This window comes from Esox lucius, chromosome 25, assembly GCF_011004845.1.
Source record: "Esox lucius isolate fEsoLuc1 chromosome 25, fEsoLuc1.pri, whole genome shotgun sequence".
NCBI classification, from domain to species: domain Eukaryota; kingdom Metazoa; phylum Chordata; class Actinopteri; order Esociformes; family Esocidae; genus Esox; species Esox lucius.
The window spans coordinates 6,137,145-6,164,443 of NC_047593.1; the positions used below are offsets into that span (position 1 = coordinate 6,137,145).

Here is a 27,299-nt window from a genome sequence, read left to right on the forward strand (position 1 = left end):
AGAGACAGAGCCAGTGGTCGCGTCTCCTGAACACCATGACAAAGAAAATCCCTGGCTGCATCTCAAACAACACTTCAACTTCAAGCAAAGAAGAGGAGACAGTGTCATTATGGAATGTAAGCCCTGCTTACCAAAGATGGTGGATGTATCTGCCTACAAAAACTACGTTAAATTTGAGGAAATGTAATTGTATGAAAATGTATGTTATAAATATGTTATTGCCATGAATAGTGTTTGATTTGTAGGCTATGCGATGTAGCTAAGTGTTGCGACTAGCCAGTTGCATACAATCTGTAGGATAATGCTAACGTTAGCTAGCTCATCCGGTTGCTAGCAGGCTAGAAACTAAGGCAGCATTCATCTGATGAAGATAATTTCTTCTCATCGCTGACAAGCAACGGTCAGAAGGTACAGGGCTGTATAAGCATCTTGCTAGTCCATCACACAAAATGGGTTTTACTTTTACATTCCTTCCGTACATAAAGTTGTACTCAACACAGGCCTGCCTGGCCTGTGAGCGTCTTTTTAGCTGTGCTGGACTACTCTTCACTTTGACTTAAAAAATCAGCTCCTATTGAAAAACTCAACGAGAAGTGAAGTGAGTAGAAGTGATAAGTGTTTGATAAGTAGTTCCACAAAAAATATGCTTTCTGAACATTTCTTTGAATATTTGTACGTGAAGTTGAAAATGTCATATTTAAATCAGCTGTGCTGGATCTTGTTGGTTATTTTCAGATGTTTTATGGAACATTTAGCCCGTCAAGCATTACATGTAAATAATATTAAATATACAGTAGTAGTATATTGAAATGTACATTTATTGATATTCATTTGTTTGTGAAGCTTGCATTCAATTGCCACACACCTTTCACATGAACTTCCATTCTTGTACAAGAATACAAATAACCATAAAAATTGAATTGCTAATTATTTTACAAGTAACTTACTTGCACTTTTACCCTGAGTGTTAAATGGTGTTTTTTACACCTGTACTTTTAGTTCTACTTATAATTTCATTAAAGTAACAATACTGTGACAGATGAAGAAGTAGCAAAGTTGAGTATTGCAACGTGTAAATAACTGTGGGGGTGGAAATGTGTTAGTTTCTGTTTATAGTGGGTGACCACTGCTGGAGGATGTTGGAGTTCTTGAATGCACCCCGACCATCTTGTTATGAGACTTAAGCATCCAACGTCAATAATTCCATACTTCTAATGAAACAGCTGCTTGTTATGTACATAGATGGTGTTAACTGACAAGACAAGCAATCAGCAGCTCTAAAATACAAGCAGGGGATGCAACTAAACAGAAAATCTTTTTTGGTATAGAAGTAGCAGAGCAAACCAAATAGTGTATAGAATTACAAAATGTAGTTTAATTTGTTTTAACATATAAATTGGAACAATAGACCCATGAAAAGAGGAATCATTCCTACTGGTATAACACGAGGCAGGGCAAGAGATATTGAAATGGCCCATATAAGTGGATGTCATTGCGGTTCTCGTGACACAAACAACAGGAACCAATAAAGATAATGTCAACAATTAACAGAAAAAATGACATACTGCAATGGTTAAAGGGAGATTTTTCCCTCCACTAGCTCTTCTGGACTTCTCCCTTTCCTTAATTTTTTTCTGGAACATTCTCTTTATGACATATACAGCTCTCCAGAATGTGGGTTAGCATGCCGGCCTGTAAGTAAACTTCTTGTTTCCACTCTCTATCGTGCAGTTTAGACATTACCACTTAAGATATCCATGCGATGTAACTGGATGTGATCATAAACTGATTTCACTTCAAGGTCCTCATTACATGGACCCAGTTCCTAGGGAGAAAGAGAGATGAAAATAACATTTTTATCAACAGGTAATTTGTGCCAAAGAAGGAAAACAAGACACTTCAGAAATAGCTTTATCCAAGCCAATGGCATAGCTAGAAGCATTTCTAAAACCAGAGGGAGGATGCGTGAAGCCAAGCTCCACATACAGGTGCTGGTCATGAAATTAGAATATCATCAAAAAGTTGATTTATTTCAGTAATTCCATTCTAAAAGTGAAACTTGTATATTATATTCATTCATTACACACAGACTGATATATTTCAAATGTTTATTTATTTTAATTGTGATGATTATAACTGACAACTAATGAAAATCCCAAATTCAGTATCTATGAAAATTTGAATATTACTTAAGACCAATACCAAAAAAATATTTTTAGAAATATGAACATGAAAGGTATGAGCATGTATAGCACTCAATACTTAGTTGGGGCTCCTTTCGCCTGAATAACTGCAGCAATGCGGCGTGGCATGGAGTCGATCAGTCTGTGGCACTGCTCAGGTGTTATGAGAGCCCAGGATGCTCTGATAGTGGCCTTCAGCTCTTCTGCATTGTTGGGTCTGGCATATCGCATCTTCCTCTTCCCAATACCCCATAGATTTTCTATAGGGTTAAGGTCAGGCGAGTTTGCTGGCCAATTAAGAACAAGGATACCATGGTCCTTAAACCAGGTACTGGTAGCTTTGGCACTGTGTGCAGGTGCCAAGTCCTGTTGAAAAATGAAATCTGCAGCAGTTGGTCAGCAGCAGGAAGCATTAAGTGCTCTAAAACTCCATGGTAGACGGCTGCGTTGACCTGGGACCTCAAAAAACACAGTGGACCAACACCAGCAGATGACATAGCACCCCAAACCATCACTGACTGTGGAAACTTTACACTGGACTTCAAGCAACTTGGATTCTGTGCCTCTCCATTCTTCCTCCAGACTCTGGGACCTTGATTTCCAAAGGAAATGCAAAATTTACTTTCATCAGAGAACTTAACTCAGCAGCAGTCCAGTCCTTTTTGTCTTTAGCCCAGGCGAGACGCTTCTGACGCTGTCTTGTTCAAGAGTGACTTGACACAAGGAATGCGACAGCTGAAACCCATGTCTTGCATACGTCTGTGCGTGGTGGTTCTTGAAGCACTGACTCCAGCTGCAGTCCACTCTTTGTGAATCTCCCCCACATTTTTTAATGGGTTTTGATTCACAATCCTCTCCAGGGTGCGGTTATCCCTATTGTTTATACACTTTTTTCTACCACATCTTTTCCTTCCCTTCGCCTCTCTATTAATGTGCTTGGACACAGAGCTCTGTGAACAGCCAGCCTCTTGAGCAATGACCTTTTGTGTCTTGCCCTCCTTGAGCAAGGTGTCAATGGTGGTCTTTTGGACAGCTGTCAAGTCAGCAGTCTTCCCCATGATTGTGTAGCCTACAGAACTAGACTGAGAGACCATTTAAAGGCCTTTGCAGGTGTTTTGAGTTGATTAGCAGATTAGATTGTGGCACCAGGTGTCTTCAATATTGAACCTTTTCACAATATTCAAATTTTCTGAGATACTGAATTTGGGGTTTTCATTAGTTGTCAGTTATAATCACAATTAAAAGAAATAAACATTTGAAATATATCAGTCTGTGTGGAATGAATGTATACATTATACAAGTTTCACTTTTTGAATGGAATTACTGAAATAAATAATTTTTTTGATGATATTCTAATTTTATGACCAGCACCTGTATCTCTGGGATCTGAGCCGAAGCCTTGTTTTTGGCAATAGTACAGAGCACTCACAGTGTTCTGTATAGATTTTCCCCAACTTCTGCGTTCAAACAAGGCTACAACGACAACCAACCTAACTATAGTTAATGTGTAATCATCAAAATAGGGGTCTTTAACTGGGGAACCTTTCAATAGGACCAATAGTAATTGAGAAAAATCTGAAAAACTGGACCCTCCAACGCTGTACGTCATTCTGTGAGATAGTTACGTAACAACATTTTATATTATGTTAATCATATTTAAAATTGTTTTTCTCACGCAACATCTTCCGACAATCGCACCGAAGCCTTTCCTTTACCTCCATTACTTTCTTAAATCTTGTAGCGAGTGAAACTGCCAATGCCTTCACAATGATTTAGTTGGAAAAAGTAGAAATTCAACTTAATTTGCGTATTCAAATCATGTTTGTTCAAATCATCATTCAAAAAAAGAAATTATTGACGTACACAAGGTTGACTGTATGGAACATTGTGAGTGCACTATAGCTAATTGGAGTCTACAGGTCACAGGCATACTTTCCTGCTCACTCAACCACCTGCACAACAACACACCAGTGTGTCTATAGGAAGGCTTGCCTTCATATAAAGGTACTTCAGTTCCAGGATATATGTCTGTTTTGTTGTCTTTCTGTCTGTTAGCCTAAAGTTTATTACCAACCTGATTATGTTTTGGTTTACTGTGAGTTACTTCCGCGTACATATGAACAGCTTGCTCTCTTTCAGATGAATCTATGAAGACAAATGAGGTCAATATAAAACATGGGTATCAATGTATTCTCACTGATTAAAGGACTGAGTACCCTTGTTCAAATTAGAAAAGGAATGTAGGGGGATCTGGTATTTGCCTAGGGGGCATCATTGACTGGCATCAGCAGATGAAATGGTTACTCTTTATCTGCGCATCTGTATAACTCATCAGGGCATCTATTCTCTGTCCAGATATAGTAGGAGCTCTTTAGAGTTCAATATGTTACCCATGTGGGGGGAGGACAGCTTGCCCCTTGTGTGAAGCCTAGGTAGTAATAGAACAAAGGGAATGTGTTTTATCGACATAGGACAGCTGGGCAGCATCTTACCACACCCCCTTTAACTGTAATAAATACTGTTGAATGACCTGTATTGAGTTAGAGACTCCTCTGACCATTTTTTTTTTTTTTTTACAAAACACAGATCTTACACCTCTAGAACATCAATACTTGCCTTGTACGTCTCTATTTCTTCCTTTCTTAAGATAGATTGCAAGCCCAAGCACTCCCGAAGCAACCAGAACACACATTACAGCTCCAATAAGAGACCCACGGACCCTCTCAATATCATTATCTATATTGAAGAGAGAGAACATTGTTTGAATGTGTTCATTTCGTAAAATAAACTAAACCATCCTAAAATATTCTTTATACAATAGATATTTTAACACAGTTCCAGACACTACAATGGATGCCTGACTGACTGGGCCGATGCAATACAGCACAGCATGGATGGGCTTAGCTGGGCTCAGTAGTGTGAGAGGGATTGTTATTCCATATATTCCAGACTTTTAGGAAAGGGTATTTCATAGATGCCACATACCTGTCACTTTTGTCTCTGTACAGGTTGTTGGAACATGAAACGTCACATGCACCTTGGTAACAGGGTTGGCAGCCTCACATATGTATGAAGTCCTGTTCAGTATGTCCACCAGAGGGAGAGAGAGCTTGATGGAAAGTTCAGGACTGCTGGTCTTGTTGATTATCTCCTCTCCACTGTACCAGGAAAGGGTCACATCTCTGTCATTCTTTACAGAACACTCCACTGAACAGGTCTCATTATCTGCTGTTGTCAACATGGGCCTGGAAACAGGATCTGTAGCATATTCGTTTTGGTTAGAAACAAAATGAAATCACAGATGATCCTATACTACATTCAGTACATGCCATTGTGTTATCATAACGTTTAAGTTAATATATATACAGTACCAGTCATAAGTTTGGACACACCTACCAAACCTTTGACTGGTACTGTATTCAAAATACAAAATGTTAATATCATAATAGGATAAGTCTAGCACTAACTGCCTGAGATAAAGATAAAGACTTTTGCAAGCACCCTATTGTTTGGAGTCACTTAGAAATGTCCTTGTAAATTGCTCCATTCATTTTTCTTTCAATACATAAAAATTATGCCCAAAAACAGTCAAACTATTCTGTTCTATTTCCTGAATAAACAATCATTTTAATGTTGGCCTAAATGCAAAGCACTATATTTGGCGATAACCCAAAGCGTACATTTACCCAGAGAACACCATCCCTACTGTGAAACATGGTGGTGTCAGCATCAAGTTATGTGGGATTCTTTTTGTCGGAAACTGTCCATTAGTCAGGAGAAAAAGAAAAATGAGGAATGTACAGAAAGTCCTTGAGGACAATCTGCTGCCCTCAAAACAACTGAGTTGTTTTGAGGGCAGTGAACAGGGGACTTTCTCATTTATGATATTTCAGTTTTCTATTTTTAATATATAATTCATCAAAACAATTAATTAAATCCCCTTAAAAGTCTGCAGTATAGTGTGTTGACCAGTGGGGGGAAATAAATGAATTGTTTTTATAGGCAATGTATTTATGAAAATACTCTTTAAATAAAAAGGACATTTTGCCATTAAAATTCTAAATGTTCCAGTATAGACAAATGTTAGCCTATACAATCAATGAAATACAGCGAGGGATTTTTTTTTTGGATCCCCTGCTGATTTTGTACATTTGCTCACTAACAAAGAAATTATCAGTCTATATTTTTAATGGTAGGTTTAATGAAGAGTGAGAGACAGAATAACAACAAAAAAATCCAGGAAAACACATGTCAAAAATGTTATAAATTGATTTGCATTTTAATTTGTGAAATAAGTATTTGACCCCTCTGCAAAACATGACTTAGTACTTGGTACTTGGCTCCTATACAATATATATTTTTTTTAGGCGCCACATAAGAATTAACTTTTTTTTACTTACTTCATCATCCTGTCATGTGTGTGTCTGCCTTCCTTTTACAAAGTCAGCATTTTAACCCACTTTGGGGATGTCCTAAGAACTGAAAGTGGGAACTGAATGTCTTTTCCAACTTGAGAACTATACAGTCACTAAGAATGGTTCTTTACTTTACATTTATGCAGAAACCCAGTGTTTGACACATGGTTCAGGATCAAACTGCTGATCCTGATCAAGTCTTCCAAGTTTGACACATGAAGTGAATTGCATACTTTTGATTTCATCCTGTTTTGACCTGAAAAGCCACGTTCGCACTGAGCAGCCAAAATTGGTATGACAAGCAATATCTCAACTAGATGTAAAACATTCTGTAAATCTGAGCATTAGGGCTCTCTTGTCAGTAGGACTTCCCACAAATTGCAATAGGATTTACCTGAAAACTGTCCTTTTACAAGAGTTTTCAGCAATCTCCATTCTGCCTGTACAGCACTGATGTTACATCCATTTTTCAGCAAGATGCATTGAAACCATTTCAGCAGCTTGTCAGTTCCATTTTCTCCATAATTGTGGACATCGTTTGGCCAGGAAACATTACCAAAAACAGAGAAGCAAGTTTGTGTGATGGAGAAATTCCTCTAACTTTCCATTCCTCACTGCTTTGTCCCTCATTCACTCGATTGTACAAACACAGGTGTCAATTGATACTATAAGCGATTTCTCCTGAAGCACAAGACTCAACGTTGAGATTTCTCCAAACAGGTCATGGAGAAAGTGACAAAACCCCACAAAAGACACATTTTTGATTTCTTGTGAAATGTGTTTTGCGTGTTTTTGGGTGATGCGGCAAGGTCCTGCATGTGGAGGTGCACCGCTGTGTATTGACCCTGACCTGTAGTGTGATCAGATCAAGAAAAACAGAATGGGCCTGGTAAATGTGAAGCAACCAGCGCTGGGTCTTCACTGCAGAAGGTGTTCGTTTGGGGCAGCTCCACACCGATGGCTTTCAACTCACGCTTGCTTTTGGGGCTTTCCATACATGTAGTAAGTCATATACATTTTCCACCATTGGAGGAGACTTCTGAACACCCAACATGGCTAGTTCCAGTCTGTGTGGCATACAGTGAAAGGAAAGAATGTGTTCACCTATTTCTCTCCTTAGGATGGCACCTACTCCACCTGAGGCACCCATGTAAACACTGGCCCTATCTGCTCCAAAGGCTGTCGTTTTCTACTGCCACCAATCCTGATTAGTTTGTTTAGCATCACCGAACAAGCATTTTATTTTATCTAATACTTCATGCACATGGCAGTGTTCAAGCTTTGATTGAGATTTGAAAATGTCCGATATTTTTCATTTTGACATGCTTTCTCTGCTTTTTCTGGCTCTTGAACTCCAACTCAGTGAAAGTTTTTTTTTTTATTCACTCAAACTTGGAGACCGACGCCTTGCAACTTGGCCACCATGCCCTCTTCTTCACTCAAACTTTCAAACAAAGCGTCTCATTTTATTACGTCAACACAATAAATGTGGTGATAGGGTACTCCTCTCAGAACACGCAAGTAAAAAGAGATTTACATGCACATTTTTAAATAATAATGTGTAAATGTATATTGTAGCCAGTGGCGATATGAGCAAAAATATCAGTCGCAAATAAATATTTTTGATGGCAAATGCAACCATTTTAGGCGCAGTCTGGAGCCCTGCTGGCTAGGCCACTCCAGGACCTTAATGTGCTTCTTCTTGAGCCACTCCTTGGCCGTGTGTTTTGGGTCATTGTCATGCTGGAATACCCATCAATTCAATGCCCTGGCTGAGGGAATCCAAGATTTATTGGTAAATGGCCCCGTCCATCGTCACATCAATGCAGTGAAGTTGTCCTGTCCCCTTAGCAGAAAAACACTCCCAAAGCATAATGTTTCCCCCTCCATGTTTGATGGTGGTGATGGTGTTTTTGGGGTCATAGGCAGCATTCCTCCTCCTCCAAACACGGCCAGTCGAGTTGATGCCAAAGAGCTCGATTTTGGTCACATCTGACCACAACACTTTCACCCAGTGTTCCTCTGAATCATTCAGATGTTCATTGGCAAACTTCAGACAGGCCTGTACATGTGCTTTCTTGAGCAGGGGGACCTTGCAGGCACTGCATGATTTCATTCCTTCACGGCGTAGTGTGTTACCAATTGTTTTCTTGGTGACTATGGTCCCAGCTGCCTTGAGATCATTGACAAGATCCTCCCGTGTAGTTCTGGGCTGATTCCTCACCATTCCCATGATCATTGCAACTACACGAGGTGAGATCTTGGATGGAGCCCCAGACCGAGGGAGATTGACTGTTCTTTTGTGTTTCTTCCATTTGCGAATAATCTCACCAACTGTTGTCACCTTCTCACCAAGCTGCTTGCCGATGGTTTTGTAACCCATTCCAGCCTTGTGTAGGTCTACAATCTTGTCTCTGACATCCTTGGACAGCACTTTGGTCTTGGCCATGGTGGATATTTTGGAATCTGATTGATTGATTGTTTCTGTGGATAGGTGTCTTTTATATAGGTAGAGTGTGCTCCTAATCTCATCTTGATACCTGTATAACAGACATCTGGGAACCAGAAATCTTTCTGATTGAGAGGGGATGAAATACTTATTTCACTCATTACAATGCAAATCAATGTATAACATTTTTGACATGCGTTTTTCTGGATTTCTTTGTTGTTATTCTGTCTCTCACTGTTCAAATAAACCTACCATTAAAATGATAGACTGATAATGTCAGTGGGCAAACATACAAAATCAGCAGGTGATCAAATACTTTTTCCCTCACTGTATGTAGGGGAGTGTATAATACAAAATCAAATCAGTAACAGGTATAAGATGTTCCATACATATTCTATTATACAGGTGCAGGTCATAAAATTAGAATATCATCAAAAAGTTTATTTATTTCAGTAATTCCATTCAAAAAGTGAAACTTGTATAATGAATACATTAATTCCACACAGACTGATATATTTCAAGTGTTTATTTCTTTTAATTTTGATGATTATAACTGACAACTAATGAAAACCCCAAATTCAGTATCTCAGAAAATTTGAATATTGTGAAAAGGTTCAATATTGAAGAGACCTGGTGCCACACTCTAATCAGCTAATTAACCCAAAACGACAAAGGCCTTTAAATGGTCTCTCAGTCTAGTATTGTAGGCTACACAATCATGGGGAAGACTGCTGACTTGACACCTGTCCAAAAGACGACCATTGACACCTTGCACAAGGAGGGCAAGACACAAAAGGTCATTGCTCAAGAGGCTGGCTGTTCACAGAGCTCTGTGTCCAAGCACATTAATAGAGAGGCGATGGGAAGGAAAAGATGTGGTAGAAAAAAGTGTACAAGCAATAGGGATAACCGCACCCTGGAGAGGATTGTGAAACAAAACCCATTAAAAAATGTGGGGGAGATTCACAAAGAGTGGACGGCAGCTGGAGTCAGTGCTTCAAGAACCACCACGCAGACGTATGCAAGACATGAGTTTCAGCTGTTGCATTCCTTGTGTCAAGCCTCTCTTGAACAAGACACAGCGTCAGAAGCGTCTTGCCTGGGCTAAAGACAAAAGCACTTCATGCTTCCTGCTGCTGACCAACTTTGTGGAGATGCAGATTTCATTTTCCAACAGGACTTGGCACCTGCACACAGTGCCAAAGCTACCAGTACTAGGTTTAAGGACCATGGTATCCTTGTTCTTAATTGGCCAGCAAACTCACCTGACCTTAACCCTATAGAAAATCTATGGGGTATTGTGAAGAGGAAGATGCGATATGCCAGACCCAACAATGCAGAAGAGCTGAAGGCCACTATAAGAGCAACCTGGGCTCTCATAACACCTGAGCAGTGCCACAGACTGATCGACTCCATGCCACGCCACATTGCTGCAGTAATTCAGGCAAAAGGAGCCACAACTAAGTACTGAGTGCTGTACATGCTCATACTTTTCATATTCATGCTTTTCAGTTGGCCAACATTTCTAAAAATCCTTTTTTTGTATTGGTCTTAAGTAATATTCAAATTTTCATAGATACTGAATTTGGGATTTTCATTAGTTGTTAGTTATAATCATCACAATTAAAATAAATAAACATTTGAAATATATCAGTCTGTGTGTAATGAATGAATATAATATACAAGTTAGATTTTTAGAATGGAATTACTGAAATAAATCAACTTTTTGATGATATTCTAATTTTATGACCAGCACCTGTAGGACACTGTGGTACTATGAAAGCATGAATTACTCCTTACCAAACACAGTGAGTTGATATGTTGTCTTGGCACCTCCCTTTCCATCCACAACATACATCCCTGAATCACTGGTTGTTAGATCTTTGATGGTGAACTGTCCAGTCTCTTGGTCCCACTGAATTCTGTCTTTGAAACTGTCTTTATAGGATGAGTCCATTCTTCCTTCAACCACCACAGCTATATTATCACCATTATATAATAAAGAGCCACCTTGCTTTGTTGGATTAGAAAATGTGATGGATTTTCCAACAACCTGTGTCAGCATCTCTTCACCAGTCTGGCTGATAGAGAAGCACAGTCCTGTAAGACACAGGTGATACAACAATCAGGTTAATGCATTTGATTAAATAACTTTTTAGTGTTGAATATTGTAGATTGTTAATGAAAATGAGTTAGTGGACACAATATTATACAGCTGTGCTCATAAGTTTGTATACCCTGGCAGAAATGATGAAATCTTGGCATTTATTTTGGAAATACACTCACCTAAAGGATTATTAGGAACACCTGTTCGATTTCTCATTAATGCAATTATCTAATCAACCAATCACATGGCAGTTGCTTCAATGCATTCATGGGTGTGGTCCTGGTCAAGACAATCTCCTGAACTCCAAACTGAATATCAGAATGGGAAAGAAAGGTGATTTAAGCAATTTTGAGCGTGGCATGGTTGTTGGTGCCAGACGGGCCTGTCTGAGTATTTCACAATCTGCTCAGTTACTGGGATTTTCATGCACAACCATTTCTAGGGATTACAAAGAATGGTTTGAAAAGGGGAAAAAATCCAGTATGCGGCAGTCCTGTGGGCGAAAATGCCTTGTTGATGCTAGAGGTCAGAGGAGAATGGGCCGACTGATTCAAGCTGATAGAAGTGCAACTTTGACTGAAATAACCACTCGTTACAACCGAGGTATGCAACAAAGCATTTGTGAAGCCACAACACGCACAACCTTGAGGCGGATGGGCTACAACAGCAGAAGACCCCACTGGGTACCACTCATCTCCACTACAAACAGGAAAAAGAGGCTACAATTTGCACAAGCTCACCAAAATTGGACAGTTGAAGACTGGAAGAATGTTGCCTTGTCTGATGAATCTCGATTTCTGTTGAGACATTCAGATGGTAGAGTCAGAATTTGGCGTAAACAGAATGAGAACATGGATCCATCATCCCTTGTTATCACTGTGCAGGCTGCTGGTGGTGGTGTAATGGTGTGGGGGATGTTTTCTTGGCACACTTTAGGCCCCTTAGTGCCAATTGGGCATTGTTTAAATGCCACGGCCTACCTGAGCATTGTTTCTGACCATGTCCATCCCTTTATGACCACCATGTACCCATCCTCTGATGGCTACTTCCAGCAGGATAATGCACCATATCAGAAAGCTCAAATCATTTCAAATTGGTTTCTTGAACATGACAATGAGATCACTGTACTGAAATGGCCCCACAGTCACCAGATCTCAACCCAATAGAGCATCTTTGGGATGTGGTGGAACGGGAGCTTCGTGCCCTGGATGTGCATCCCACAAATCTCCATCAACTGCAAGATGCTATCCTATCAATATGGGCCAACATTTCTAAAGAATGCTTTCAGCACCTTGTTGAATCAATGCCACGTAGAATTAAGGCAGTTCCTAAGGCGAAAGGGGGTCAAACACAGTATTTGTATGGTGTTCCTAATAATCCTTTAGGTGAGTGCAAGTATTTGTCACCTACCAACCAGGAAGAATTCCGGCTCTCACAGACCTGTTAGTTTTACTTTAGGAAGCCCTCCTGTTCTCCACTCATTACCTGTATTAACTGCACCTGTTTGAACTCGTTACCTGTATAAATGACACATGTCCACACACTCAATCAAACTGATTCCAACCTCTCCACAATGGCTAAGACCAGAGAGCTGTGTAAGGACATCAGGGATAAATTGTAGACCTGCACAAGGCTGGGATGGGCTACAGGACAATAGGCAAGCAGCTTGGTGAGCAACTGTTGGCGCAATTATTAGAAAAGAAGAAGTTCAAGATGACGGTCAATCTCCCTTGGTCTGGGGCTCCATGCAAGATCTCACCTCGTGGGGCATCAATGATCATGAGGAAGATGAGGGATCTGCCCAGAACTACACGGCAGGACCTGGTCAATGACCATTAGTAACACACTACGCTGTCATGGATTAAAATCCTGCAGCGCACTCAAGGTCCCCCTGCTCAAGCCAGCGCATGTCCAGGCCCGTCAGAAGGTTGCCAATGACCATCTGGATGATCCAGAGGAGGAATGGGAGAAGGTCATGTGGTCTGATGAGACAAAAATAGAGCTTTTTGGTCTAAACTCCACTCGCCGTGTTTGGAGGAAGAAGAAGGATGAGGACAACCCTAAGAACACCATCCCGACCTTGAAGCATGGAGGGGGAACATCATTCTTTGGGGATGCTTTTCTGCAAAGGGGACAGGACGACTGCACAGTATTGAGGGGAGGATGGATGGGGCCATGTATCGCGAGATCTTGGCCAACAACCTCCTTCCGTCAGTAAGAGCATTGAAGATGGGTCGTGGCTGGGTCTTCCAGCATGACAACGACCTGAAACACAGCCAGAACAACTAAGGAGTGGCTCTGTATGAAGCATCTCAAGGTCCTGGAGAGGCCTAGCCAGTCTCCAAACCTGAACCCGATAGAAAATCTTTGGAAGGAGCTGAAAGTCAGTATTGCCCAGCGACAGCTCTGAAACCTGAAGGATCTGGAGAAGGTCTGTATCTCTGATCTGATCTTTGCTGCAGTGTGTGCAAACCTGGTCAAGAACTACAGGAAACATATGATCTCTGTAATTGCAAACAAAGGTTTCTGTACCAAATATAAAGTTCTGCTTTTCTGATGTATCAAATACTTACTTATGTCATGTAATAAAATGCTAATTACTTACTTAAAAATCATACAATGTGATTTTCTGTATTCCGTCACTCACCGTTGAAGAGTACCTATGATAAAAACTACAGACTTTTACATGGTTTGTAAGTGGGAAAACATGCAAATTCAGCAATGTATCAAATACTTCTTATCCCCACTGCTAGAATACACATGCATGTATAGTTACTTTAAAGGTATCTACATTTCTGACAAAAAAACAGGGGTATTAGGAAAATTCCCTAAAGTAACTTGCCCCCCTTTTCTTCCCAATAGATGGTTATGCCTTAGGGTTTCACAGAAGTGTCCCTGTTTTTGTACAACAAATTAACAAAAACACCTTTGAAAGCCATCATGTTCATACAAACCACAGAGCATGTTAGGATGTTAAACGTTTGATTGCATTATCCAGTACTCATGTACAGGAGCATCAACATTTGTTATGTTTCTCCACTCATTTATTCAGATTTTTCTTTTAATTTGTCACCCGTCCGTACGTGCCAATACAAATAGCCTTTAGTTTACTGTACATAATACATACTTAAATAATATTTCAATACTATTTAGTGTTTCTCAAGTAAAACTTAAATGGTTCCAAAATAATGCACTTAAGTATTTTTTTGGTTTGGGAAAATGGGCTGCCACAGTAATAGAAACAAATGATCAACCATAAAGGACCCCTGAACGGTAGGTAAAGTATATAGAGTTGATATACATTCCTATGTTGATGATACATTTGTATTTGCCTAGCTCGCTCAGTCGTAATATTAATTTTTCGTCGGAACTTGTTTATCAAAAAGAGCAACTATGTTTATCAAAAATGAATATGTAATAGTAAGAAGACAATTCCCAAGTTGCGGTCTAATTTAAACCATACAATGTTCTTGGAGACACAGCATTCGAGTTAGAAAAGCATCTTTAAATCGTTTTAGAAATGGAGCGGTAATCTTCAAGCCAATTGTATAAGCTAGCAGGCGCAGGTACACACGTCTACCTTTCAAAGAGTCATTTCAATTACTTGGAAATTGGCCAAGTACTTTGGATGTACTGTACAGAAAAGTAGCGTACATACCGACAATAATTAGTAGATGTGTCAACCATTGTCTTTCTTGTCGGCGGAACTCCATTATGCAACCGAAGTATATTTGTTTTATATTCAAGATTCAGGCGCTCACACACTAGTATTTGAATATCCGTTAAGGCACCCTTCCACCTTGGGGACCGGCGTAAAAGAGTGAAGAGGTTAATACCATTACTGGCTTTCTCATTAACACAACTACGTATGTCGTTAACACGCCAAGCCGCATGCTAAATTCTCTAAGACATATTACATGGTCAAAAAGGTATTTATTGATTCAAAATCAATGAAAATTTTATTTTGTAAATGTTCAATAACCTTTTCAATAAGGGTAATTTAAACTTCTTAGACCTGTTGCATATTATTAAAAAAAGAACTGGCATACTTGTTCAACCTTTTGGTTTGGTGACACAAGTCTTAATTGATTAATTAATTACCAAAAAATCATTTAAAAACTTTATTTCTGTAAATCATCAATATCTATTTCAACAAGGGTCATTTAAACTTCAAACCCAATGCATATTTTGCTAGACATACCTGTAGCCGGATTACTTGTTCAACCTTTGATTGATATTTATAATCAATAAAGACTATTATTAATAATTGATAAATCAATAAGGACTTGTGTCACCTAAACATAAGTTGAACAATTAAACCAGATATTTTTACATACATGTGGATAAACCTTGATGTTTTCATGACTATTACTGTTAGAAGATATTTAATTTAATGTGGAATAAAATGTGTTTTGATTGATTTATTGATTAGCAATCAATTCATTGGAGTTTTTTTTTAATAAGCAGCAAATTAGAACATTTGTTGACCAAAATCTAAAAGGATTTTACACAAAAAAGATATATGCAGCAAAACATGTTTGAATTGATTTGTTGATTATTATGAATGAATGAACAAAGCTGATTAAGCTATATTTAATGGTTGCCTATGTGAAACTTACAGTAGCTCACAGAAATTGACGTTTTTTATTGACATACAATAGATACATCTGCTTTTACCTACTTTTCGTCTGTAAAACGTAAATATGACCATGACATGGAAAAAGGGGGACTGTTGCTTGTACGCTATCTTTAGCAGATTTGGAGAATGTGTCTTTCTGGGAGGTTTTGTTGACGAGGTACTGATGATAATACTCTGAACATAATTCGGCTATTTTGCAACTTCAATGGTTCACAGTTGGGGGGGCAATGGTAAGGTAACATGTATGATTGGTAGGTCAATTTGCTGTGTGAATATATGTATCTGTGCGCGTTTGGTTGAAAACTAATGCAAGTAACATGTACTTCCTTACAATAATTGATTGGGAGTATCAGGATTGTAATAAAAGAGCAAACAGAATAATAATTAAATATATCAGGGGTCAGGGGTTTGAATACTTTTGTAAGGCACTGTACCATTTCTCATGTAATTGTGCATTAGTGAGACACACATCTCACCCTACATCCACACCAACCTCACTGTGGTTAAGTTAAAAACAGCATCCCCATCAACTTTCTCACTTTGGCTTATGTGCGAATCTGTTCACTGTGAACATCACCTGTAAGTATTTTCAAGTGGTGATTTTGAAGGATCTATGATATTTAAGGCCCATAGCACATTGGAGTGAATTCATTTCTGTAGCCAATTATCATGGGGATAATGACAACATTGTCACGTCTGGCTATGCCCCTAGCCATCTCTGCACTGGGCTGGGGAAATAGTCAGGACAGGACGGAAGGTGGTGCCTTTAGCCACATCTAATCCTTTTGGTCTCCCCAATTAGAGGCAGGTGTAGATCGTGGCCTCCAAACAGTGGTTTGGGGGGCAGATCCCAGAGGGTTGTGAAACAATGGTGGAATATTCTGGAAGGGTCTGTCTAGAGATTAGCATAATGGAAAGGCCTACTATCATTGTATAAACATACTGTATGAAAATGTGTGTCCGATTCTTGGAAGCTGGATGTTCTGCAGACCAACATGGGTTGGTTGCTCTGCAGATCAGCTTTATTACCTTAATAAAATCTACTATTTAATTCAAAAACCCCTTAGTTGTTTCAACATGTTGACGAGGAAGGGGAAACAAGGGGAACAAATATCCCCAACAACATCTGGGGGGCTCATTCGAAAAAGTGGTGTACACCAATTGTACTGTAATACCTCAGAAATGCTCAGAGATGTAGAAAATTACAAACTTACTAAATATCAGCATGCACTCTACATGAACATTTGTGAATTAACTGTAAAATGGGCAGCAATACAAAAATACTTGTTACCTCAAAACTGCTCTATTGCTCTGCTGTCAGGTCTCTTTTCATGCCAGACAGACATTGATTCACTCATTATCATATTAATATTCAACTCTCAATGTTATTTATCATCAATATCATATTTGCCAATTACTGTGCATTTGTGTCAGTAATGTGCATTCACTTCATAATTTGCCTGATGTTAACTACGCTTGGCCACTTTTTTATATATGTCGGGTGGTTCAGAACAAGTTTGTTTCATTATAGTGTGTGTGTCTGTGTGTGTAAGCCACCAGTAACAAAGTAATATGTCAGGTCTGTACATGTTCTGCAGTACGATCTAAAATGGTGAGGGATTGTCCACTGTGTGTGTGTTATTTGACTGATACAGTTGAGACTCAATGTATATCACTGCAAAGTTCTTTCAACAATTCCAAAGTTGGTCTCAAAAACAACAGCCACAAGTGGAGAGAAAGAACAGTTTCCTTTATACATACACACTGTGTACAATCCCCCCATGTCATAATGTTTGTCTCTATCCCCATCTATGACAGCTTGTGGTTTATCACTTCTCTGTTCCATCTGTGGGCGGTATGTGTTCTCACACTCATTCTCACTTAGGGCAGATGTATGCATTACCATTCACACGAGAAGAACTGACACCACCAACAAGGCTCTGTCTCCTGTACCCTTGAATCAACATGTTAGTTCTCCATAGAGTGAATTACACAAAGTTTATTCCAATAAAGTAGGTAAGACAATCCCATGCAGTATCACAATAAATCCAAAACAACCTACTTTGACACATACCACCTACCTAAGCACTGTTGCAGACCATGTGCACCCTTTCATGGCAATGGTATTCATAGCTGTTTTGGCGGCAAAAGGGGGACCCACACAATATTAGGCAGGTGGTCATAATGTTATGGTTGATCGGTATACATTTGCTCCTTCAAGGGTTGTTTTATCCCTCTGTGTGTGTCGCCTCCTGTTGGTCAGAAGACTCTGTTGTCAAAATACAGGGTGGGACATAGACATCATAATGAATTCCTCCATAACATCATCCACTTCCAGGTATAAACTTGTGGGTGGTTTCTGTATTCTAGAGGATGGAAGAAGACATTCCCAGCTAATTGTTTCTTGTTTCCTTTCATGAAACACTAGAGTTTCACAAGAAAAAATGCAGAGAAATCTGAAGCTGACTAAATAGCATAATGGTCTAACATAAATCCGCTGAATGGTAAATGAGGTACTCATTTTTATTGACCAAATGTCATTTGCAGTAAATAATTAAACATACATGTTTATTTTTTTACTCATTTGGCAAAATAGACAGCACAGCCTATACAAAAAAGCAGATAAAGAAACAATTTAGGTAAGAACTTATTTAGGATACACCTTAGAATATACTGTAGTTCAAAGTAAACTGGACGAGAGTACAAAAAAACATATGTTAAGTGACCATTTCAAAAAAACTAAAAACATTAGTCTTCCAATTGCCATTCTCTTCTGTGGTTTTGAATAATTTTAATTGGATTTTTGTGTATTTTCTGGATAGACTGGAACTAAAACTATTTGACCTCGCCTCTGGTCCACAATACAGTAGATTGAAAAATAACATTTAACCACTAGATGGGGTTAGAACATTGGAAGAAAATAAAAATGTCCTCAAATAAGGTCTGCACCAATTAGATCAGTGGCTCCCAACCTTTTTCAGTTACTGTAACCCCAAAAAGAATTTGCACTGCTTGGAGTACCCCTGAAGTACCCCCTCATGTTCATTTCACTAGTAAGTCTATGGTGTCATGAGTGTTTTCAAGTACCCCCTGTGAAAAGGCCAAGTACCCCCAAGGGTCCTATTACCCCTGGTTGGGAACCACTGAAGGATTTCATCACATTTACAACTCATTGTAACTGGACCTTGAACTTTGACCATGAAATTAAAATCAGAGTGACTATATCAGGTACTCTGCAGGTGGCACTAATAAGCAATTTGCAATTTACCACTAATAAAATAACTAAATCAGGCACAGTAACATTGGTGACCTTTAAATAAATAAAGCATAAAGCAGATGTGAACAACTAAATCAGATGTTTGCATTAAATAATGTATTTTTATTTTCTTTAACTACTCACAGACTTTTTCTTTGTGTCAAGTATTTCTGAAATATATTTTTAAAGCTACATTTTTTGCTGTTTATGCTTTATTGAAGATTGTCACAGATATTATATATTTAAGGCTGAAATCAAACCAATGCAGCAGTGGTATACAGTTGTGCTCAAATGTTTGCATACCCTTGGAGAATTGATTATATACACTCACCTAAAGGATTATTAGGAACACCATACTAATACTGTGTTTGACCCCCTTTCGCCTTCAGAACTGCTTTAATTCTACATGGCATTGATTCAACAAGGTGCTGAAAGCATTCTTTAGAAATGTTGGCCCATATTGATAGGATAGCATCTTGCAGTTGACGGAGATTGAAGAGGCGGGTCATCTAAGACATCCCCTCCACACCCAAAGCTTTCAACATTCCTGGACGGATCTCGTCAATCCCCTGAGCTCTGCCACTGTGGAGTTGTTTGACTACCTCAGTGACTTCTGCCATGGAGATTGATGATGCTTCCCCATCAGCCTCCAGTTCTGCCTCCACTATAGAGGGCGTGTTAGTGGGATTTAGGAGTTTCTCAAAGTGTTCCTTCTATCGCCCAATTACATCCTCAGTTGAGGTCAACAGTGTCCCATCCTTACTGTACACAGCTTGGATAGTTCCCCGTTTTCCCCTCCTGGCGGACGGTTTTCCAGAAACACCTTGATGCCGACCGAAAGTCCTTCTCCATGGCTTACCCAAACTCCTCCCACACCCACTGTTTTGCCTCTTTCACAGCGGAGGTCGCAGCCCTTCGGGTCTGTCGGTACACTGCAACCGTCTCCGGAGTCCTCCGGGATAACATATCCCGGAAGGCCTCCTCCTTCAATCAGACGGCTTCCCTGACCACTGGTGTCCACCAGGGTGTTCGAGGGTTACCGCCCCTTGATGCACCTAAGACCTTTAGACCACAGCTCCCCGCCGCAGCTTCGGCAATGGAGGCTTTGAACATCGACCACTCAGATTCAATGCCCCCAACCTCCACAGGGATGCCAGAAAAGCTCCGCCGGAGGTGTGAGTTGAAGATCTTTCGGACGGGGGCCTCCTCCAGACGTTCCCAGTTCACCCGCACTACCTGTTTGGGTTTTCCCGGTCTGTCCAGAGTCTTCCCCCAACCCTGACCCAACTCATCACCAGATGGTGATTGGTTGACAGCTCCGCCCCTCTCTTTACCCGAGTGTCCAAAACATGCGTTCTCAGATCCGATGACACGATCACAAAATCAATCATCGACCTTCGGCCTAGAGTGCTCTGGTACCACGTACACTTATGGGCATCCTTATGTTCGAACATGGTGTTCGTTATAGATAATCCATGACTAGCACAGAACTCTAACAACAAACGACCACTCGAGTTCAGATCAGGGAGGCCATTCCTCCCTATCACGCCTCTCCAGGTGTTTCCATCATTGTCCACATGTGCGTTGAAGTCCCCCAGCAGAATTATGGAGTCCCCAACTGGAGCCCCATACAGGACTCCATTCAGGGTCTCCAAGAAGGCCAAATACTCCGGACTGCAGTTCGGGGCATATGCACAAACAACATTCAGAAACCCCCCCCCCCACAACCCGGAGGCGTAGGGAGGCGACCCTCTCATCCACTGGGGTAAACTCCAACATAGCGGCACTCAGCCGGGTGCTTGTGAGTATCCCAACCCCCACCCGGCGCCTCACACCCTGGGCAACTCCAAAGAAGAACAAAGTCCATCCCCTATCCAGGAGTATGGTTCCAGAACCGAGGCTGTGCGTGGATGTAAGCCCCACCAGATCTTACTGATAGCGCTCCACCTCCCTCACAAGTTCCGGCTCCTTCCCCCAAGCATATGGCAGCGCACCCGACCCCAGCGGTTCCTCCCATGAGTGGCGGGCCTATAGGATGGCTCCAGACGGGGGCTCTGGGCTTCCTCCGGGCAGGGTAACTGCTCCTCTTCCTAGTTTGTACATAGGTTATTTTTTTAACCATTCTTAGTCTGGCTCCTCCCCTGAGACCACTTTGCCATGGGAAACCCTACCAGGAGCACTAAGGCCTGGACAACACAGCCCTCAGGTTCATAGGAACACACAAACCTCTCCACCACGATAAGGTGATGGCTCCCGGAGAGGATATGTATTTTATGAAGTATGTATTTTATAAACAGTTATTTTCAACAAAGCTTTGAACAGGTGTTGCCAGGTACAGTGGATATAAAAAGTCTACACACCCCTGTTAAATGGCAGGTTTTTGGGATGTATAAGAAGGAGACAAAGATAAATCATTTCAGAACTTTTTCCACCTTTAATGTGGCCTATATCGCAAACAATGCAATTGTTAAACTAATACTTTGTTGAAGCACCTTTTGATTTTATTACAGCACTCAGTCTTTTTGGGTAGGAATCTATTAGCATGGCACATCTTGACGTGGCAACATTTGCCCACTCTTTCTTGAAAAACGCTCCAAATCTACGGGAGATTTCTTTCACATGTAGCACACAGCCAGTACTTGCCAGACATTCCTGCAGTGTGACAAAAACATAGTAGCAATATAAAAGTCAACAGTTTTATTTTAGGCTCTAATGTAACTTCTGAAGGTTGTAGCCAGCAAAGTTTTTGTCTATCCTGAACAAATCCTCTATTGCCACTTGCCGTTTTAACAGCTTATTAGCCATTCGTGAATGACATTGATACAGTAACTATTAATACAGATGAAAATAACTGACTTTTTCGTCAAGTGAAAAGGCGAGAGAATTGTGTAGCCAGCAAAGTTTGTGTCTATCCTGAACAAATTATTATGCTTCCTATAACGTAGCTACTGAAGGTTGTAGCCAGCCAAGTTTTTGTCTGTTCTGAACAAATCCTAAGGCATAAATAGTTTTGTCTAACGTGGGAGGTGTTGTTCCGTAGTCCGCATCGCTAACCACTACGCTTTTGAACAAGGGGCAGTCAGTCAGTAAGAGACATTCGTGCTTCTAGGCCGGCACCGCTTACGCAAATACTGAACAAGACTGATTTGTTCAGTTTTATCATTCAACTGAACGATTTGTTTTGTTCATTTGAAACACTGGCAGCAGACGGAGTTCTACCCAACCACATAAAAAGCTGTTTGTTTTATGTTCACAAAGAAAAATAGATTTTCAAGACATGTTTGTAACAGATAATTGGACACATGGTAGGCCTCACATAATTTAGTAGTTGATTTGTGATTGTAATAATGATAAACACAGATGAAATTGTACACTGAGCCATTGCCTAAGTAAAAAAAGACTTTGAACGACTATTTCATTCATTGGAACGGCTGCCAGCGGAGTTCTACCCCAACCACTGAATGCTCTAGCTTCCAGCTCAGTAGCCTACTCTCCTCCCAACCGCTTTTAGGTTAACGTTTGCAAAGATCAAACCGGCAGCATTATAAATACATATTTGTAACTGATCAATGGATGCATGTTACAACAATGAATGTGTAGAAAGTTATTTTTAATATCTTGATAACCACATAAAATTATACACCAAGCGTTTGCATAAGTAAAACAGAAGGAATACGCTGTCCTCTAGCTCAGTGCTCCGTCCAACAGCTGTCAGTTTTACGTTCTCAAAGAAAAATTGATCAAGAAGGCAGCATTATAAAGACATGTTTGTAATAGATAATTGGACTCCGATTCAGATTAACTGAATGACTCGAAAACATCCCGGAAAGGAGCCAAACTTCCCATAGAAAGCAGCGCACCAAATCGAATTGTCTTGATTTCTATGGTTGGCACACAAACACAACCATAATCTCCAAAAACATTCCAAATGTTATCACTGTACATACTGTAAATAACAAGATGGCACAAAAAACAAAGCTCTGTCACCTTCTTATCAATTACAACCATCATAAACATAAACAAAATGAACAGGCGCAAAACATGCTGGGGTATCGATAGTAAAAAAGAACTACTCCTAATTTATACAGTTTGTTTTTGTAAACAGCAAATAAAAATATGTGAAAAAACAGATAAGTATTCTGTTTCCTCATAACAGACTTTTCCAGTAATTTTCCAGTACAAATATTAAGATGTTATGGCTAATTAAAAAACATTTTTATACTGTCATTGTGAAATATAGATGTATTAACCTAAATACATCTCCGGAATAAATTAAGAGACCACTGCACTTCTTCTTTCCTTTCCAAAAAAGTAAAAAAGGAAGGATTTGAGTGAGGAACAGAAGGGTTCAAATTAAGAGACCACTGCAAATTGAACGCTTCTGTTCCTCACTCAAAACCTTCCTTTTCAACTTTTTTGGAAAGGAAAGAAAAAGGATTAGTGGTCTCTTCATTTTTTCCGGAGCTGTATTTGTTGAATAGGGTATTGCCTGGGCACGCATTAGGCCTACCTGGCCTGGCTGCAGTGTATGTGTGGGGCTATAAATGCATGTGTGGAATGTATGATAGTATGGTAATAATTAAAATGAACGTCCCTCAAGAATTACAGCACTTCTATTTTATCACCACACACACACAAAGTCAACAGTGTTTTAGGCTATTCATTGCGATGGAGAATGATATAATGAATTAACTGAAGCTTTCCAATTGCTAACTACTGAATCTTGTAGCCTACAAAAAAGCTTCTTATCACGTCTCCACTTCCTTCTATATGCAAATACCTGTCCATTCCATTACCATGGAAAATACAAGGTTGAAACAATGTAGCGCTCAAACCAACCAATGATATTTATCCTAGAAGTCATATTCAATGCTCAAACTGTGGGAAGGAGGTTGTTGGCCAAGATGTCGCGATACATGGCCACATCCATCCTCCCCTCAATTTGGTGCAGTCGTCCTGTCCCCTTTGCAGAAAAGTATCCTCAAAGAATGATGTTTCCACCTCCATGCTTCACGGTTGGAATGGTGTTCTTGGGGTTGTACTCATCCTTCTTCTTCCCCCAAACACGGCAAGTGGAGTTTAGACCAAAAAGCTCTATTTTTGTCTCATCAGACCACATGACCTTCTCCCATTCCTCCTCTGGATCATCCAGATGGTCATTGGCAAACTTCAGACAGGCCTGGACATGCGCTGGCTTGAGCAGGGGGACCTAGCGTGCGCTGCAGGATTTTAATCCATGACGGCGTAATGTGTTACTAATGGTTTTCTTTGAGGCTGTGGTCCCAGCTCTCTTCAGGTCATTGACCAGGTCCTGACGTGTAGTTCTGGGCTGATCCCTCACCTTACTCATGATCATTGATGCCCCACGAGGTGAGATCTTGCATGGAGCCCCAGACCGAGGGAGATTGACCATAATCTTAAACTTCTTCCATTTTCTAATAATTTCGCCAACAGTTGTTGCCTTCTCACCAAGCTCCTTGCCTATTGTCATGTAGCCCATCCCAGCCTTGTGCAGGTCTACAATTTTATCCCTAATGTCCTTACACAGCTCTCTGGTCTTGGCCATTGCGGAGAGGTTGGAGTCTGGTTGATTGAGTGTGTGGACAGGTGTCTTTTATACAAGTAACAAGTTCAAACAGGTGCAGTTAATACAGGTAATGAGTGGAGAACAGGAGGGCTTCTTAAAGAAAAACTAACAGGTCTTTGAGAGACGGAATTCTTACTGGTTGGTAGGTGATCAAATACTTATGTCATGCAATAAAATGCAAATTAATTATTTAAAAATGCATCCACAGTTCAGTACCGGTAAGAAATTAAATCCACTTTCACCACCTGATCACCGAAGTGTTCCTGATTACTTGTTTTATTTAATGGGTGGAGCGCATATCTCACTAAATGCCACTAAACATCCTCTGCCAGCAATGAAGGATGCTTCACATTTTAGCAGACCAGGTTCAAAATGTTCTGCCCATTTAGACCCCTATAGAGTCTAAAGTAAGTTAAACATCAAGGACTTCCTTAACTAGCCTGGTCTCAGGACACTATTTTAGCCAGGGGATTGTGGGAATATATATAGAAAGGCTGTGGTTAAGCTTGGACGCAGACGGTACTAGACTGTTGAGTATATATTAAGGGTGTTATGTTCTTTTAATTTATGGGGAGTTGATCAGGCCTGAATTAAGATAACAGGAACGTAAACTTCAGTTGCAGAAAACAAGGGTGTAAGAATAATCTTCAAGAAAACAGACAGATGGAACATGCCTAGAGGCTGGGACCAGCCTGTACGCCAGCGATAGGCTGAACAAATCTAAACCACGTTCAGCCCCCTTCTGATAGGCCTGCAGTGAGCAGGAACTACCACTGTCAGAATGTATATATGAAGATCTTTGTCAATGATGGTCAGTTCTCTACTGACCCTGTGTGGTGTTGTGGTGAACCCATGTACATGAAGATTGCACTTGTTATACTTATTAAAGACTTAGTAAATTAGCCTTTGTCTCTAGGCTATGTTTTGTCCTCAGTGCTGTGATACCTAACTTTAACCCAAACCAGAACCGCAGAGCTGTGCAACCTAGCATCAGCAAGAGAAGATTGATAGACCTGATAGTGGTTGGTAGGTGAAGGGATAACTTCCAACCTCCAATTTCTCCAGGTAAAGTTCTGGGGTCTAATTTTTCTATATTGCGTAGTAACAATCCTAAAGGTTACTTACAAACAGTATTAAGCGTGTAGGCAGGGGTGTAGCACAACAATCTGAGCCCTGTACATAGGCGGTCTCTGAGGGCCTGTCCCCTCTTTATTCAAGATTCAAATATACACGTTAGGGCCCTATATACTTAGCACCACATGTCCCCTCGGTCCAAGACCACTGAATGTAGGTACGAATAGAATGTACATTTATCATTTAACTATCCTACAACCGTTTCACGTACTCCGGTAGGAATACATCATTGATAAATACCAGTTCTTCTCAGACTCAGTGCTTGTGAATCTGAGTCTTATGTCCCTAATAACCATAAAATAGTCAAAATCATCCTTTCAAGTATGTGGGGTGCTTACAATGCCAAAGCATGAAATACAACAATGCAAACAAATGTTCTTAAAATTATCGAATGAATGCTGTTCTCCCTCATTTGCTCAGTTTAGCTGGGTGGTCAGCTCTAGGAAGTGTTGGTGCTTTGAAGTCAGAATCAGAAAGAGTTTTATTGTCAAGTAAGTTTCACAACAAACTAAGGAATGTGCTAATCTACTCTTTCTTCTAGACCATATTTACAATATGAATAATATTTCATATGTATAGGTATATATACAGAATATATGTATATTTATATTTACTTTAAAGATATACTAGGGTCACATGAGGTAGACCTCCCCATGATGAATGTCTAATTTCTGAAACAAAAGAAATATGTGTGTATGTGTGTATTATGAAAATTGCATTTTGCTCAGCTAGCAGGATAAAATGTATACTTCCCTAAGGTAACTTGGCCCCCTTTTCTTACCAATAGATGGTTATGCGTAGGGTTTCACAGAAGTGTCCCTCTTGTTGTACCATAAATGAATGGAAACACCTTTGAAAGCATTTTCATTCAAGCCACAGAGCATATGTTAGGATGTTAAACACTTAATTGTATCATCCAGTAGTCATGTACAGGAGCATCTGAATTTGTTATGTTTCTCAACTCATTTATTCAGATTTTTTTTTTTACTTCAATACTATGTGAATACAATTTAGTGTACTCAAGTAAAACTTAAATGGTTCCAAAATAATGCACTTAGTATTTTTGGCGTGGGAAACTGGGCTGCCACTATAATATAAACAAATGATCAACCATAAAGGACAACTGAACGGTAGGTAGAATATATCAAGATGATACACATGCCTTTTGATGATACATTTGTTTTTGCCTAGCTCGCACAGTCGTAATGTTTATTTTTCGTCGTAACTTTATCACAAATGAATATCCAATAGTAAAGAGGCAATTCCGCAATTCTAATTTAAATCATACCATGTTCTTGCGACACTGCATTCGAGTTCATCAAGACAATTGTAGAAGCTGTCAGGCGCAGACATGTCCATCTTTCAAAGATTTAATTTAAAAGGTAACTCTATTAGTGTATAGGCACTTTTTATGTACAGAAATGTATGTACAAAGTACTTTTTATGTACAGAAATGTAGCGTACATACCGATAATAATTAGTAGATATGTCAACCATTCTCTTTCTTGTCGGCGAAACTCCATCATGGA

At 40.0% G+C, this 27,299-nt stretch overlaps 1 protein-coding gene across 3 annotated transcripts; it reads right to left on the bottom strand.

Annotated features, from left to right (window-relative positions):
- Nucleotides 1-800: 800 nt before the first annotated feature.
- On the bottom strand, nt 801-27,299 carry LOC106023671 (SLAM family member 5-like). Of its 3 annotated transcripts, none has more exons than XM_020043740.3 (6): nt 27,239-27,299; nt 10,848-11,147; nt 5,169-5,441; nt 4,800-4,919; nt 4,258-4,328; nt 801-1,825 (listed from the first exon to the last, which is right to left on the bottom strand). In XM_020043740.3, exons 1-6 carry the CDS (start codon nt 27,294-27,296, stop codon nt 1,733-1,735), a joined length of 915 nt encoding a protein of 304 aa, XP_019899299.3. In that variant the 5' UTR covers nt 27,297-27,299; the 3' UTR covers nt 801-1,732. The 3 variants fall into 3 exon arrangements, with proteins under 3 accessions (XP_019899299.3, XP_012996152.3, XP_019899300.3); XM_013140698.4 differs by lacking the exon at nt 27,239-27,299 and adding an exon at nt 14,813-15,048; XM_020043741.3 differs by lacking the exon at nt 27,239-27,299 and adding an exon at nt 13,760-13,779.

Coding starts and splice junctions, on each gene's coding strand:
- LOC106023671 (XM_020043740.3), bottom strand. CDS start 27,296: ATGATGGAGTTTCGCCGACAAGAAAGAGAATGGTTGACATATCTACTA. Junction 5,442..10,847: donor ATATCAACTCACTGTGTTTG/GTAAGGAGTAAT, acceptor AATATGCTACAG/ATCCTGTTTCCAGGCCCATG. Junction 4,329..4,799: donor AAGAAATAGAGACGTACAAG/GCAAGTATTGAT, acceptor TTGTCTTCATAG/ATTCATCTGAAAGAGAGCAA.